Source organism: Triticum aestivum, chromosome 6B (assembly GCF_018294505.1).
Source record: "Triticum aestivum cultivar Chinese Spring chromosome 6B, IWGSC CS RefSeq v2.1, whole genome shotgun sequence".
NCBI classification, from domain to species: domain Eukaryota; kingdom Viridiplantae; phylum Streptophyta; class Magnoliopsida; order Poales; family Poaceae; genus Triticum; species Triticum aestivum.
Window position 1 is genome coordinate 464,459,965 of NC_057810.1, and position 12,148 is coordinate 464,472,112.

At 42.7% G+C, this 12,148-nt stretch overlaps 1 protein-coding gene across 1 annotated transcript; it reads right to left on the bottom strand.

The window, feature by feature from the left end:
• Positions 1-6,302: 6,302 nt before the first annotated feature.
• LOC123139271 (uncharacterized) lies at positions 6,303-9,750 on the bottom strand. The gene is made up of 4 exons (XM_044559068.1): positions 9,670-9,750; positions 8,162-8,223; positions 7,154-7,490; positions 6,303-6,850 (listed from the first exon to the last, which is right to left on the bottom strand). The coding sequence occupies exons 1-4, from the start codon at positions 9,748-9,750 to the stop codon at positions 6,509-6,511; spliced, it is 822 nt and encodes a 273-aa protein (XP_044415003.1). The 3' UTR covers positions 6,303-6,508.
• Positions 9,751-12,148: the final 2,398 nt, after the last annotated feature.

Consider the following 12,148-nt stretch of genomic DNA (forward strand, 5'->3'; position numbering starts at 1 on the left):
CTAGTTGGACTAGGAAAGGAGGGAGTCCTACTCCCGGTGGGAGTAGGACTCCTCCCTGGCGCGCCCTCCCTTGGCCGGCCACCTCCTCCCCCTTGCTCCTTTATATACGGGGGAAGGGGGGCACCCCATGACACACAAGTTGATCTACGGATCGTTCCTTAGCCGTGTGCGGTGCCCCCCTCCACCATATTCCACCTCGGTCATATCGTCGCGGAGTTTAGGCGAAGCCCTGCGCCGGTAGAACATCATCATCGTCACCACACCGTCGTGCTGACGGAACTCATCTCCGGAGCTCGGCTGGATCGGAGGCCGGAGATCGTCATCGAGTTGAACGTGTGCTGAACTCGGAGGCCCCGTACGTTCGGTGCTTGGATCGGTCGGATCGTGAAGACGTACGACTACATCAACCGCGTTGTGCTAACGCTTCCGCTTACGGTCTACGAGGGTACGTGGACGAACACTCTCCCCTCTCGTTGCTATATCATCACCATGATCTTGCGTGTGCGTAGGAAAATTTTGAAATTACTACGTTCCCCAACACAAATATCATAGATGTATTTCTGGTTAAAAAGCGCGTCGAACCGGCCGAGGACAACTTGCTACAATCGTTGATCAAAAATCAAAACAAAGATACCATACTCTTTCCTTATAACGGCCCATGAGTGTTACTGTCGTGTGCATATTCGGTTTCCCTTATTACTCGAGCGAGGTTATAGTAATGTAATTGATGAGTTATGCATGCGTGCGCAGGTACCACTATATTCCTCTGGAGATTAAGCTTGAGCGTGGACTAGTAACCGTCTTAGACTCGAGACGGAAAGATCCCGAAAACTATGCGGACATCACTGAAATGCTCAGCAAGTAAGTTCAATCGATCATTATCGCACCATATCGGCAACTTTTTGTTCATTTCCTGATATCTCAAGTAATAATAATTATTTTATTTGTCTTGCAGGGTTTGGAAACAGTTCACCGCACAAGCTCCGGGACTGCCGAAGGAGCTGCGATATGTATAACCGAAAGTAAGTACTACTGGCTAGCTAGTTGCGCGCATCTCCCGTTGATTCTATAGCTATACTTTCATCAATGCCATTTATAATGCTTCATTATCAGTTTGATTGACCTCTATTTCTCGTAAAGTGCTTGTGGCAGGAGGAAGGGAATGATTTCTGTGGATACTACGTGTGCAAGTTCATCCACAACGCGACTTTGAAAAACAAGCCGGGCTACTCTAGAAGACAATATGAAGTGCGTAAGCAATAATATTCACAATTTCATTTTATTACACCATCATTTCTGTTGAGTTTCATTCATATATATGTATTAATTAACCCCCTTCTTCAAATTAGACGTGGTAGATGCGGGATGAACTCCTATCACCAGATCGCATGAAAGCAATTCAAGAGGAATTGGCGGGATTCTTTCTTGAACACGTCATCAGTAAAGCCGGAGAAAAATACCATGTGGAACTTGATTTCAAATGCTAGGGGTTTGTAATTAAGAGATCTTATACATGTATGTAGCCAGTAAAAAACTTGTTGTTCGACCAATCTCTCGGAGAAGGAGAGGCCGATCGATCTTCTCTCGGTATGCATGACGAACTTCTGTACTGAATGGTTCTCTCAATCACTTATGTATATATACTACGTAGCATCGACCAAGCACGGACATAAGAGAGGACACTTCTCTCTATTAATTAGCTAGCTAACACAATATATGAAACACCTAAATTAACCCCCCAAAACCCCCAACCCCCCTCCTTTAAAAAAAACAAAAACCCCAGCCACTAGAATGCAGACGCGTGGATGCCTTTTGGTCCCGGTTGGAGCCACTAACCGAGACCAAAGGCCCCCTGACTGGGCTCGGCGCACAGGGCCACGTGGAGGCTCATTGATCCCGGTTCGTGTTTGAACCGGGACTAATGGGTGGAGGTATTAGTAACGACCCATTAGTCCCGGTTCATGAACCGGGACTAAAGGCCCTTACGAACCGGGTCTAATGGGTGGTTTTCTACTAGTGTCTTGAATCCGATAGGATCTTCTCCGAGGAGGCCGCAGTCTCTCACGAGGAGGAGATCCGGTGGATGAGCGAAGCTCTATCTTTAATTGAGCTAAATCAACGCTAACCCTAGATAGGAGATGGGGGCGTCCTATTTATAGTCTTAATGCAAATGGAAGTTAAAGTGAAGGGATACAAGGGCTCCAGCCCGCAGGTGCGGTCACTCAGGTGCCGGACGTCCGGAAGACGTCGGACGTCCGGAGGCTCGGGACGGTCCGGACATCCGGCAGGGCTCGGACGTCCATAGATTCGGCTCTGTCGTTGGTGCGTCGGACGTCCGGAGAGGGTCGGTCGTCCGGAGCTTCTGGAGGGACCGGACGTCCGTAGGCTGTCGGTCGTTCGTAGATTTGGCTCGGGTGCTTGTCGCCCAGTCGTCCAGAGCGTCACGGACATCCGTGGATTCGGTTCGGGTGGCCAGGTGCTGGACGTCCGGAGAGGCCGGTCGTCCGTGTCCTGGGACTCGTCGGACGTCCGGACAGTGTCGGTCGTCCGACGCCTGTAGCTTCCGCGGCAGCTCTTCTTCTTGTCCATCATGCTTGGTGTCCTCGCCGTCTTGGCTCTTGTATGCAGCTATTCCGTGGCTCGCTTCCAGGCACCTGATCACACACAGAGTTTCCGAATGAGGTAGTAGCCATGTCTCGTGAGTAGGAAGAGGGAGTTCGGAGAGGAGTGAGTTCACCTTATCTTCAATAGCCTTAGCTCGGGCTCGCGTCATGGGTCCAAGTGGTGTTGAGGGAGATGTAGGCACGTCCATGGGGATGAGCGAGGGATGCTCCGCATCATTCTAGGTTCGAGTCACGCTGCATGCATAGTTTTTTTGGATTTAATCAGAGAAACAGTAATGGGTCGGGCCCAAGTAACGACCGATTGCGGAAACAGAAACGCCTCTATTTCCCGCGTACTTAAAAAGACACTATTTGACGCTTATTGCGTCAAAAGTGGCTGATTCGCATAGACCCGAGCGAGACGACTGACCATGGGCCGACCCAGTTTACTCTGTTCGTTGCTTCTATAAACCCTGGTTTTGGGTAGGTTCCGGCTGGTTTTTATGGTTTGCAGAACTTCTGAAAAGTTCATGAACCGGGTTTTTCCTTCATGTCTTTCCTTTTTGCTTTACTAGGAAACATGCTCGTGCGTTGCAACGAGAATAAAGAAGAATTCATTCAAAACACATAGCCTTGAACATCATCCATAATGCCCGTGCAAAAAAAAGATCATCCATAATGCTCTCACTCATTCGCCACGTGTCGCGCTCTATGCGTTTCCTCTAGATTTTGTTTATTTATTTTTCCGTACGCGTTTTCGGGCTTTTTTAAATGTTTTTTTCGGTTTTTTTATGTTTTGGTTTTCCACCGATCTTCCCTAGCTTTTCGACAACAAAAATTTTTTTTGCGCAAAAAAACACATTTCTTTTCGCGAGAGTCGCGGTTTTGTTTCGCGAGAGGCACGGCCGTATCTCTTGGAAACGGAAAAAATGTGTTTTTTGGTTTTTTTTCTTTCACGATAGGCACGGTTTTGCTTCTGCGAGAGTCACGGCCGTGCCTCTTGGAAACGAAAAAAAACACGTTTTCTGTTTTTTTTTTCTTCCGCGAGAGGCACGGTTTTGCTTCCGCGAGAGGCATGGTTGTGCTTTCGCGAGTCATGGCCATGCCTCCTCGGAACCGGAAAAAAAAATCGTTTTCTGTTTTTTTTCTTTTGCGAGAGGCACGGTTTTTCTTCCTGTTCGTTTTTTCGTCCGGTCTTTTTTTTGAAAAAAAGTTCGTCAAAACCTATCAACATGGGATCTAGTTTTGAAGATCTCGACACGAGGAATCAAACGGCAAAAGCGGTTCGAGATTTGGACGCACGGTTTAAGAGATAAAACGTTTTAAATAAACGTATCTACGAAAAAAGGGAAAACTCCCAGGTTGCGACAAGTGGTGCAACCTAGGGAAGTTGGAGTGATCTTGCAACGAGTACTCCTTAAGTAGTGATTTCATTTTTTTCCTCCTGATTTTAGTTTGTCTTTTTTACTGTTTCCTTTTTATTTTGTTCCCTTTTCATTTCTTTTTTTCCGTTTTCAAGTTTATTTTACCTATTTCAAAAATGTTTGGAAATTTTAAATATTGTTCAAAATTTAAAATTTTGTTCCTATTTTCAAATTATGTTCACAATTTTGAAATATGTATGCTAATTTGAAAAAATGCTTGTAATTTTTAAATAAACTGTGATTTTTGAAGATTTTATTCATGAAAATGTTTGAAAATTTAAAAAATGTTCGAATTTCAAAATTCTGTTCATAAATTTAAAAAATGTTCTTGTTTTCAAAAGTTCTTGACAAATTAAAAAATGTTCTTTTTATTTAAAAAAATAAAAAATGTTCGCATTTAGAGAATTTGTTCCCTTTCTCACAAATTGTTCACTGGTATGAAAATGTTCACCTTTTCTCTTTCTCAAAAATTGTTCTTTTTTACAAAAAAATGTTTGCCTCTTACATATTTTGTTCATTTTTACAATTTGTTTTTCCTTTTTTCAAATTTGGATCATAAATTGTTTTAAAGTAATATAAAAATTTGTTCAATTCGTCTCAAAAAATGTTTGGTAAATCCAAAAATGTTCTTTTCGTTTCAGAAAATGCCCGATAAATCAAGAAATGTTCACCTTTTTAAATTTTGTTACAAACCAAAACTATTTGTTTTCAAAAAAGTTCCCATTTTCAAACATTTGTTCACAAATTCAAAAAATGTTTACATATTTAATTTTTTTCAGAAATAAAAAATGTTCGGGAATTTCATAAAAAAATTCCAATTTTTGGTCACAAATTCAAAAATGTTCTGGAATATCAAAAATTATTCCCATTTTTCAAATTTGTTCACAATTTCAGACACATATTTTCGTTTTCAAAATTTGTGCACATATTCAAAAAATGATCATTTTATAAATTTTGTTGATAAATTGAAAATGTGTTCGCATGTTTAATTTTTGTTCGGAAATTCTACAACATTTGGAATTTCGAAAAAGTTCTTGTTTTCCAAATTTGTTCACATATTCTTAAAAGCTACAGTTTTCAAAATTTGTTCTGAAATTTAAAAAATGTTTATGGTTTAGAAGTTAGTCCACAATTTCAAAATATGCTCGTGTTTTTTGAAAATAGTTTAGTTTTGAGAAAAATTATCGCCTTTTCAATTTGATATTTGTTTTGGAAAATACGTTTTGCGTTTACGAAAAGTAGTTCATAATTTAGAAAATATTCTCGTATTCAATTTTGTGTGCCTACTTGGTTTTAGTTTCTATTCAGTTCCTAAATAATGTTTGCGTTTCAATAAGTTTTTCCTTTTTACGCTTGAAATTTTAATAGAAGTTTTAATATGTAATTGTATGCAAAAAATAACCTCAGTTACTATAGTGGCTATTGATTCGTTCCAGTTCTTTAACCTGGCGCTTGCGTGTCCCAGTGGCGAGCGTGCGGTGTGCATCTACAGCAGTTCGCGGGTTCGAATCCTGGTTAGTGCTCTTTATATTTTTGCATTTTTTTTCATTCTGCGGAGTCGTCTCATGTGCGAAACTTTGACTCCTTGCCGCAATAAGCGGCGCAGGAGGTGTCAGCTGGAGGAACCGACTCCAATTTGGTTCTGTTTTGAATGAATCCAGCCCAGCCCAAAAATACCATATGCTCCTGTGCGAAACTTCGACTCCTTGCGGCAATAAGTGGCGCATAGGAGGTCTCAGCTGGAGGAACCAACTCCAATTTGGTTCTGTTTTGAATGAATCCAGCCCAACCCAAAAATACCATATGTTGTGAACTAGGCCCATCAGGGCATCTGGCTAGCCCCCTCCGGTGAGTCTATTTCTGGAGAAATATACCAGCGAAAGATGGATTCGAACCGTCGACCTAAAGCTGGATAACAGCGTTGCCATCCGCTACAACTCTGGACTGGGTATGTTTCAAACTACAGCGCCACGCTTGAAGTAATATGTGCACCGGCAGATATGTTTTTTAATCTTCCTTAAAAAAGAATAATGTTTGCTTGGACAAATTTGAAAACATATTTTTTATTCAAAAACGTAAACAATTATTTAAACATGAATACAATTATGAAATTCCAAAATATTTATTGAATATTTCTATGTATGATAAACAAATTTTAAATATATATTGAACATTTTTTAATATACGCTAAACTACTTTTAACTACACATTGAACATTTTTATGATATACGCTATGTTTTTAAGGCGGTAAGGCGAGGCGAGGCGTTGGGGGGGGGGGCGCCTCACCGCCTAAGCGCTAAAGCGTAAGGCGAGGCGACGCCTTAGACACGTGCATATATAATATATGGCAGCCAATTAGGAGATTTAACAACTAGCATTAACTTAATAAATTGTACATACATATATAATAGATGGCCACCAATTAGGAGATTTAACAACTAACATTAACATATAAACTGTTACCAAAGCATAGGCCTCAAATCATCTTGTGTATATGACAGAACGGCGCCTTTGAAGTTCAGCTTCATCCTCCTCATCAATATATTGCTCCATAGCTTTAAACTTTCTAGTGTTTAAGGAATTGTGCATCTCTATCCTAATCTCCATGGATGCCTCGGGACACTTATCCGCATCACTGGAACCCCCAGAAAAGTGCTGCTTTAGCCTTCTCACTCCACCATGGACTATCTTGCCACACAATGTACACTGGAGTAAATCTTTCCTCTCTAAATCTGGCCAGAACCCATACTTCCAGGCTGGATCATCTGATGTAGCTCTTCTCCTAGGATCATTGGCTAGATCCATCAGAGCAGGTACACCTGGCTACTGTCAAAGAAAAAGAGAGAAGAGCCAAATCACTAGAGCAGCCAGATCAAGCATGGGGAAGGAGAGAAGCAGTGGTGGGGCTGCTGCCTTGTGGGTGGAGAAGCAGATCTGGGAAGAAACAGATGCAGATGAGGAGCGGGCAAGCACATCTAGCTACACTGCTGTGCATAAGAGAGGCAGCACCTAACAGTTAGTAGAGGAGCTGTGCATAACAGAGCAGGCAAGCATGGCAAGCTACACTGCTGGATGGAAGAAAGAGGAGAGGGGGAAAGGGGGGAGAAGAGAGGGCTGAATTCATACCTTGATGTGGTGCTGATCTGCTGGAAGAGGGTTGCGCCAGAGGAGGATGGGGAGGAGCTGCAGCCAGAGAGGAGGGGGAGGAACTGTGGCCGGAGGGAGGAGGCTGGCGGCTGCCGCAGATCTGAGGAGGAAGCCTCCGTCAATGGTCCAGAGAGGAGACAGGAGAGACCTCTCGCGTCGATTCACTCTCTCTTTCCCTTTCTCATAACTGGTCGCACCTGAACCAATGTTTCCCGCGCCTGTGTTCCCGCCCAGGTCAGTTTTCCCGCCTGCAATCTCTGTTTCCCTGCCTGACAAGCTAAGGCGTCCGATTTGGTCTGAGGCGTGCAAGGCGGCGCTAAGGCGGACGCTTCAGACGCCTTACAGCCTAAGGCGGACGCCTTACACGACTGTCTAAGGCAAGGCCGACGCCCTGAGCCTGGAGGGCGCCCTGACGCCTAGGCGTCGCCTAAGCGACGCCTTACAGACGCCTTAAAAACAGAGGATATACATTGAACATTTTTAACTACACATTGAACATTTTTGTGAGGTACGATAAACAAAATTTAAATACACACTGAAAAATTTGTGGTATAACTATGGACAATTTTTTTAGTTGTGAACAAATTTTTAAAAAAAGAACCAAATTTGAAAACTATGAACAATTTTTGAAATCATGAACAAAATTTAAAAATTCAAACCTTTAAAAAAACAAAAAAGGATAAATAGAAGGAAAGGAAAAAAGGAAATAGAAGCAGAAACAGAAAAGAAGAAACAAAAACAAAAAAGAAAAATAAAAGAAAAAAGAAAACAGGGAAACCCAAAAAACCGGGAAAACGAAAAAATGAAAACCCCCAGAAAATAATCGGTTGAGGGAACCTTCTACAAGGTTCCTAAAAACCGTTGAAGCTCTAATTGGGCCGGCCCGCTTCGCGGTGCTCGCTCGAGCGCTTCAGCGGAAGCGCAGCACCTTGACACTCGCGAGCGTCAAATAGGGAACACCCTATTTCTGGGAGCTCCTATCCGCGCCTTAAGCGCCGGTTGGCGCTTCTAGCGCTCGCAAGCGACACGAGGCGGGCTGGACCAGCAACCTGTTCAGAAAGAGAAAAAATAAACATCAATTCTGGGAGCACTAAGATTCAAACTCAGCACCACCGGGTAGACAGCCTACTGCAATAACCATTGTACCATACTTGCTCTATTATCACTACAAGAACACAATGATAGTTAACCTTTATTTTAATAAAACGTTAAATTATCTGAAAAAACACAACAAAATTATGAAAAAAAATTATTAGTATGAAAAGTTCCCAAAAATGAAAAAAGTTCATCAATTTTGAAAAACAAATCACAACTCTGAAAAAATTGATCATTCAAGTTTTTTGAAAAAGTTCATCAAAAACTGAAAAACATTCATTGATTTGAAAAATCTTCATCGAATTTGATAAAAAGCCCATCAAATATTTTAAAAAAGTTCATCAAGCTTGGAAAAAGTTCATTGAATTAGAAAAAAGTCATCGAATTTAAAAAAAGTTCATCGAATGTCAAAAAAAGTTCATCGAATTTCAAAAATGTTCATTGAATGTGAAACAAAAATCATCAAATTTGAAACCAGCTCAACGAATTTGATGTAAAACGTTCGTGCATTTCCACAAAATAGAAAAGAGAAAGGAATTACGATTTCCCCCACATTTAAGAAAAAGAAAAAAAGAAAAAGGGAGAAGAGTTGCGTTTTTACTCTCTGCATTTAGGGCGTACAAGAAGGAATGTTGCGTCAATATTTTCTTTGTTCAATCTGGAGATTCTAGGTTCGAGTCACGCTGCATGCATAGTTTTTTTTGGATTTAATCAGAGAACATGGGTCAGGCCCAAGTAACGCCCGTTTGGAAACAGAAACGCCTCTATTTCTCGTGTACTGCAGAAAACACTATTTGACGCTTATTGCGTCAAACGATGGCTGATTCGCATAGACCCTAGCGAGACGACTGATCATGGGCTGGTCTAGTTTACTCTATTTGTTGCCTCTACAAACCCTGATTTTGGGTAGGTTCCGACTGGTTTTTATGGTTTGCAAAACTTCTGAAAAGTTCATGAACCGGGTCTTTCCTTCGTTTCTTTTCTTTTTGCTTTACTTGGAAACATGCTCGTGCGTTGCAACGGGAATAAACAAGAATTCGTTCAAAATGATGCTAAACATAGTGGCGTGCCATGTTATCAATGGTTTGCCTCAAAATACTGTCAAAGGTCATATCCACGAGCATGCAGAGTGGAGATACTCCAATGTGGCGCTGCCTCAAGCCATCTATGTAGCTAGTTCAACGGGCTACCAGATGTGAGCTCGATGACGGCACTAAATTCTCGTTCTGGTGCGATCTCTGGTTGGATTGCGGTCGTCTCATGTTCTGCTTCCCAACGCTATACACCTTCTCCACTTCCAGGTTATGCATTGTTGCCTCCCAATAAACCAATGGCCATTGGATAATTCAGCTACACCCAGTCCTATATTTTACGGCCTCAGAATAGTTGGAAACCCTCACCAGGCTACTCCTCAATGTCTCGCTCGAGGCTGACAAACCAAACATCAGACTGCCAATTGCCTTTGCCAAGAAGTTGTCCATGGCCTACTTCTATCAGCTGCTAACATTCAGAGGTCTGGGCTGCCCGGTAGCGCCATTCATTTGGGATAAATCATACCCAGAAGGCACCACGTCTTCCTTTGGATTGCTCTCGAAGACAGAGATAGGCACAACACGAGGGATAACATGCTCAGGAAACAATGGACAAGAATTGTGAAACACAATGGATGCGACCGTTGTCCAGCGGCTGAGACCATGCATCCCATAATGCTCAGGTGCCAACCTGCTCACGCCGTTTGGTCCAAAGCAAGGCCCATGGACCCCGCAGTTTCAGCCACAACAATCAACGACTTCATTGCCTCCTCGTTGCCACATAATCTAAATGGTAGGCTCTGGAACATCTTCTTTGTGGCATGCACGGTGGCTCTTTGACGCACCAGGAATGCACAAGTCTTCCATGATGATATCTGGCACACTAGTAGGATTTTCAAGGAAATTGCCAAACTGCTCATATTTTGGGGAGTACGTGCACCAGGAGCAAATGAGAAGGAAATCCATAAACCCTGGGCCAATGAGATGTGTCACGGTTAGCTTATCTCTACTCCCCCTCCCCTTGTGTTGTACTCCCTCCATATCTAAATATATGTCTTTTTAGAGATTTTAATATGGACTACTTATGGAGCAAAATGAATGAATCTACATTCTAAAATATGTATACATATCTGTATGTAGTTCGTATTGAAATCTCTAAACATATTTACATTTAGGAATGGAGGAAGTATCTATCAAGGTCTGGTAGTGGCCTGCTGCACTTTCTGTGTGGTGCTCACATCACCTTCATGTAAATCACTTTGGTCATTCGGACTTCGGTCCGTTTTGAATGCATAAGGTAGAAAGTAATCTACCTTTTTATTCAAAAAAAATATGGAGAGGGGCTCGAGACAAGGGTGGGTGTTTTTTTTCTTTATTTGCAGAAACCCCTCAGCCGCGCCACATGGTGGAGCGCGATTTTTCTCTTTCTTTTCAAGAAAGCTAGGAGGGTTCTACAAAAGAATAGCGTCACGCGGCGCCACTAAAGTGAAGGAAATATGCCCTAGAGGCAATAATAAAGTTATTATTTATTTCCTTATTTCATGATAAGTGTTTATTATTCATGCTAGAATTGTATTAACCGGAAACTTAGTACATGTGTGAATACATAGACAAACATAATGTCACTAGTATGTCTCTACTTGACTAGCTCGTTGAATCAAAGATGGTTAGTTTTCCTAGCCATATACATGAGTAGTCATTTGATTAGCGGGATCACATCATTGGAGAATGATGTGATTGACTTGACCCATTCCGTTAGCTTAGCACTTGATCGTTTAGTATGTTGCTATTGCTTTCTTCACGACTTATACATGTTCATATGACTATGAGATTATGCAACTCCCGTTTACCGGAGGAACACTTTGTGTGCTACCAAACGTCACAACGTAACCGGGTGATTATAAAGGTGCTCTACAGGTGTCTCTGAAGGTACTTGTTGAGTTGGCATATTTCGAGATTAGGATTTGTCACTCCGATTGTCGGAGAGGTATCTCTGGGCCCTCTCGGTAATGTACATCACTATAAGCCTTGCAAGCAATGTGACTAATGAGTTAGTTACGGGATGATGCATTGCGTAACGAGTAAAGAGACTTGCCGGTAACGAGATTCAGCTAGGTATTGAGATACCGACGATCGAATCTCGGGCAAGTAACATACCGATGACAAAGGGAACAACGTATGTTGTTATGCGGTTTGACCGATAAAGATCTTCGTAGAATATGTAGGAGCCAATATGAGAATCCAGGTTCCGCTATTGGTTATTGATCGAAGACGTGTCTCGGTCATGTCTACATAGTTCTCGAACCCGTAGGGTCCGCACGCTTAACATTCGGTGACGATTTATATTATGAGTTTATGTGTTTTGATGTACCGAAGGTAGTTCGGGGTCCCGGATGAGATCGGGGACATGACGAGGAGTCTCGAAATGGTCGAGACGTAAAGATCGATATATTGGATGACTATATTCGGACATCGGAAAGGTTCCGAGTGATTTAGATATTTATCGGAGTACCGGAGAGTTACGGGAATTCGCCGGTGAGTATATGGGCCTTATTGGGCTTTAGGAGAAAGAGAGAGGGGAGGTTGCACACCCCCCAAAGCCTAGTCCAAATTGGACTAGGGGCAGGGGTTGCGCCCCCTCCTTCCTTCTCTTCTCTTTTCCCTTTCCTTGACTTCTACTCCTACTACCTGGAAGGGGGGGAATCCTACTCCCGGTGGGAGTAGGACTCCTCCAGGGCGCACCATAGGAGGGCCGGCCCTCCCCCCTCCTACACTCCTTTATATACGGGGGAAGGGGGCACCCCATGGACACACAAGTTGATCTGTTGATCTCTCCTAGCCGTGTACG

Excerpts from the sequence above, each read along its gene's own strand:
- LOC123139271 (XM_044559068.1), bottom strand. The coding sequence starts at position 9,750 with ATGGACAACTTCTTGGCAAAGGCAATTGGCAGTCTGATGTTTGGTTTG. Across the intron at positions 8,224-9,669 it reads AGACATTGAGGAGTAGCCTG|GTTGCTGGTCCAGCCCGCCT; the intron begins GTGAGGGTTTCC and ends CTTTCTGAACAG. Across the intron at positions 6,851-7,153 it reads CAGATCAGCACCACATCAAG|CCAGGTGTACCTGCTCTGAT; the intron begins GTATGAATTCAG and ends CTTTGACAGTAG.